Consider the following 3,980-nt stretch of genomic DNA (forward strand, 5'->3'; position numbering starts at 1 on the left):
TTTTGTCAATATCCCACATGAACTTAGAGTTGCTCGATGTTGTCATGTGCTATATCCCGCCCATCGCACGGGATCAAAATGTCAGCGGTAAACGATCTGACCAACTAGATGGATATCGACTCCTCACACGATGTAACCGGCAAACTTGTTGTATAATAGTCAATCACACTAGTGTCTGTTGAAGAAACAAATGTAAACTCACCCTGCATCTGATCCCCTCAATCCGTTCACAATGTTCAAGTTTAAGGAAACACAAGTACAGTTAATGACCATACATGTTGAGAATATTGTCCCGAGTGAAACTATTTTAGTTTTAGAGTGTCATGAATATAGTGACAATGATCCAGTTCAACATATTCTGATGCATCATCCACGCTACAATCATGGTCTGAAACTGTGCTCTGCCTAGTTGTATAGTCACGTCGACATCTCGAGGTTTGTCAAGTAAATGTAAAACGTCACCGCCAGAGACTAACCAGTATCGATTATATATTGTCAATTGTCCAGATTCAACTGGGCCTAAAATGCAAAACAGCGGTGGAAATGAACACTGTAGGTGACGTTTGTCAATGACTTATTTCTATACCAGGAAGAATATACACGCGAGCTGTTAAACATCCGCATCAGAAGGAAACAAGGATTTTTGTCAGTTCCTCCACTACATACACTGGGAGACAGGGGCTTGTTAGCAAGGTGGGGTATCAGTTCTTCCACCACAGACACAGAGAGACAGGGGCTTGTTGGCAAGGTGGGGTATCAGTTCCTCCACTACAGACACAGGGAGACAGGGGCTTGTTGGCAAGGTGGGGTATCAGTTCCTCCACTACAGACACAGAGAGACAGGGGCTTGTTAGCAAGGTGGGGTATCAGTTCTTCCACTACAGACACAGAGAGACAGGGGCTTGTTGGCAAGGTGGGCTATCAGTTCCTCCACTACAGACACTGGGAGACAGGGGCTTGTTAGCAAGGTGGGGTATCAGTTCTTCCACTACAGACACAGGGAGACAGGGGCTTGTTGGCAAGGTGGGGTATCAGTTCTTCCACTACAGACACTGGGAGACAGGGGCTTGTTGGCAAGGTGGGGTATCAGTTCTTCCACTACAGACACAGGGAGACAGGGGCTTGTTGGCAAGGTGGGGTATCAGTTCTTCCACTACAGACACAGGGAGACAGGGGCTTGTTGGCAAGGTGGGGTATCAGTTCCTCCACTACAGACACAGAGAGACAGGGGCTTGTTGGCAAGGTGGGGTATCAGTTCCTCCACTACAGACACAGAGAGACAGGGGCTTGTTGGCAAGGTGGGGTATCAGTTCTTCCACTACAGACACAGGGAGACAGGGGCTTGTTAGCAAGGTGGGGTATCAGTTCTTCCACTACAGACACAGGGAGACAGGGGCTTGTTAGCAAGGTGGGGTATCAGTTCTTCAACTACAGACACTGGGAGACAGGGGCTTGTTGGCAAGGTGGGGTATCAGTTCTTCCACTACAGACACAGGGAGACAGGGGCTTGTTGGCAAGGTTAGTCAGTCAGTGATTTCACTTCCTCTCTCACAGAGTGAATTTTACGGCTTACCTCAGTAATAACGCAGCACGGAGATATGTCCACCTGCTGGGAGAGTACCCAGGCCACACTGACACCATGTGTTTCATATGACAGTCGATCTCCTTGATGCCCACAGATCAGTTTAATAGTAACGATTAATCATACCCATCGGGAAATAGAATGTGTCCGTCATCCATGATTTCTTCACGTGACATGAAAGCGCTGTTGTCATGTGACCTTGTGTATTTCGATCATAATGCAGGAAGAAAATACACAAAGTGCAGTACTATCACCTTATACATCCTCTTGTCAGTGAACGCTTGTAGTCGGACTCGTTAGTCTAGTGTGATATACTCTTGTGTGGTACCCGTCAGTGCGACACCAGGTAGTCGTCCACTTGCTGGAAAACTGTCAGTTAAAGTATTGCCTGTTGTTAGGTTAGCACGATAGGTATTGTTGTATCGAAGTGGTTATATTACTTCCCCCACGTGATGTGGCCATTGAAAAATTGTAATATCATTTACCACGTGATCTGTCACGCCCCATGGCGCGCGTCACTATCAATAGAGCTGACACGACGACATTCAGACGACTGAGAGGCAAGTGATGCTGATATGGGATGAATGTAGATAGGCGTTCGGGCAGATGTAGTATTCATACTGATATTTATTTTTATACAACAGTCTATACATGTCTGTTAACTGCCAACCCCCTTTTGGTACGCGGGATACGGGGTCTATTCATGGGTATGCGGAACTCGGCAGTGGGGTACGCAAAAGGTTGGGCAATGAGACACAGAGCGATACATTAGCTGGTATTCAGGATTCAGGGGAGGAGGTGTTGGCACCTAAATATGTCATGTGACAATACTTCGCAGGGTCAGGTAGTCGTGGGTTCGAATCCCAGATTTACAGTGAGTATGATTCATGGTGGTCGTGGTCGTGGTCGTTATTTATCGTACAATAAAACACTGCAGGGAGAATAAACCATGAGGGGGCAGCCCCGAGTGGTTTATTCTCCCTGCGCCTCTCATGGTTGATTCTCCCTGCAGTGTTTTATTGTACGATAAACAACCCCCACTCGTCGTTTATTTCTTAAATATAAGATAGCTATGCGATAAATCACAAAGAACAATGAAGAACAAAGCGTGGTTTATTTCACGATAAAACATTGTTCTATCATGACGTCATTTCTGGTGATTCGAATATGACGTCATATATTGGACGATGTTATTTTTAAGAGGGAAGTGCCCAGTAAGTTTCTCCCCATAGATGTAGCTGGGCTACTCAGATAAACGCAGTGGTCGAACGATCGCATCCAAAAGTGGGAGAGATATGACAATCAGTATTAGGAGAAAAGGTACAGGTACTTAACCCACCTGTTCATTATTGTTAAAATTTAGGTAAATATTTTCAAAGCTTATACTTTTTATCAACATCCTTAAAGATGCTGTACATAATGTTCATATCTCATATAAGACATACATGAAGAGTTGTTTATCGTACAAAGACTGCAGGGAGAATAAACTACTTAAGGCTTCGCCCCTTATGGTGTATTTTCCCTGCCGTGTTTTATTGTACGGCAAACAACAACCACACGTCTTTTATTTCTTAAATAAAGCAGCGTCAAGCCAGAATAAACTCGCTCACACTCGCCTTACCATTGTGTTAGTGCAGTAGATATATCAACATTTCAGCTGTGCACGTGTGCCGTGGTGGTTAATATATCAACATTTCAGCTGTGCACATGTGCCGTGGTGGTTAATATATCAACATTTCAGCTGTGCACGTGTGCCGTGGTGGTTAAACAACATTTCAGCTGTGCATGTGTGCCGAGGTGGTTAATATATCAACATTTCAGCTGTTCACGTGTGTCGAGGTGTTTAATATATCATCATTTCAGCTGTGCACATGTGCCGAGGCAGTCAATATATCACCATTTCAGCTGTGCACGTGTGCCGTGGTGGTTAATATATCATCATTTCAGCTGTGCACGTGTGCCGAGGTGTTTAATATATCAACATTTCAGCTTAGCACGTGTGCCGAGGTGGTTAATATATCACCATTTCAGCTGTGCACGTGTGCCGTGGTGGTTAAACAACATTTCAGCTGTGCATGTGTGCCGAGGTGGTTAATATATCAACATTTCAGCTGTTCACGTGTGTCGAGGTGTTTAATATATCATCATTTCAGCTGTTCACGTGTGTCGAGGTGTTTAATATATCATCATTTCAGCTGTGCACATGTGCCGAGGCAGTCAATATATCACCATTTCAGCTGTGCACGTGTGCCGTGGTGGTTAATATATCATCATTTCAGCTGTGCACGTGTGCCGAGGTGTTTAATATATCAACATTTCAGCTGTGCACGTGTGCCGAGGTGGTTAATATATCACCATTTCAGCTGTGCACGTGTGCCGAGGTGTTTAATATATCAAC

General features: G+C 44.9%; 1 protein-coding gene across 3 annotated transcripts in view; it reads right to left on the reverse strand.

The window, feature by feature from the left end:
• LOC124142258 (solute carrier family 15 member 4-like) overlaps window positions 1–2,042 on the reverse strand; it is a 21,569-nt gene extending 19,527 nt beyond the window's left edge. Inside the window, exon 1 of one of the 3 annotated variants that reach the window (XM_046510602.2) lies at window positions 1,574–2,042. Coding sequence is in view for 1 of the 3 variants with exons in the window: in XM_046510601.2 (XP_046366557.1) it covers window positions 203–209 (7 nt within the window). In the remaining 2 variants the exon portion in view is untranslated. Of the gene's footprint in view, window positions 16–202; window positions 225–1,573 lie in introns of those variants that run through there. The other 2 variants (XM_046510601.2, XM_048392776.1) reach the window with 2 other exon arrangements.
• Window positions 2,043–3,980: the final 1,938 nt, after the last annotated feature.

The sequence above is a fragment of the Haliotis rufescens genome, unplaced genomic scaffold (genome assembly GCF_023055435.1).
Source record: "Haliotis rufescens isolate VD_foot unplaced genomic scaffold, xgHalRufe1.0.p SCAF_11, whole genome shotgun sequence".
Taxonomy (NCBI): domain Eukaryota; kingdom Metazoa; phylum Mollusca; class Gastropoda; order Lepetellida; family Haliotidae; genus Haliotis; species Haliotis rufescens.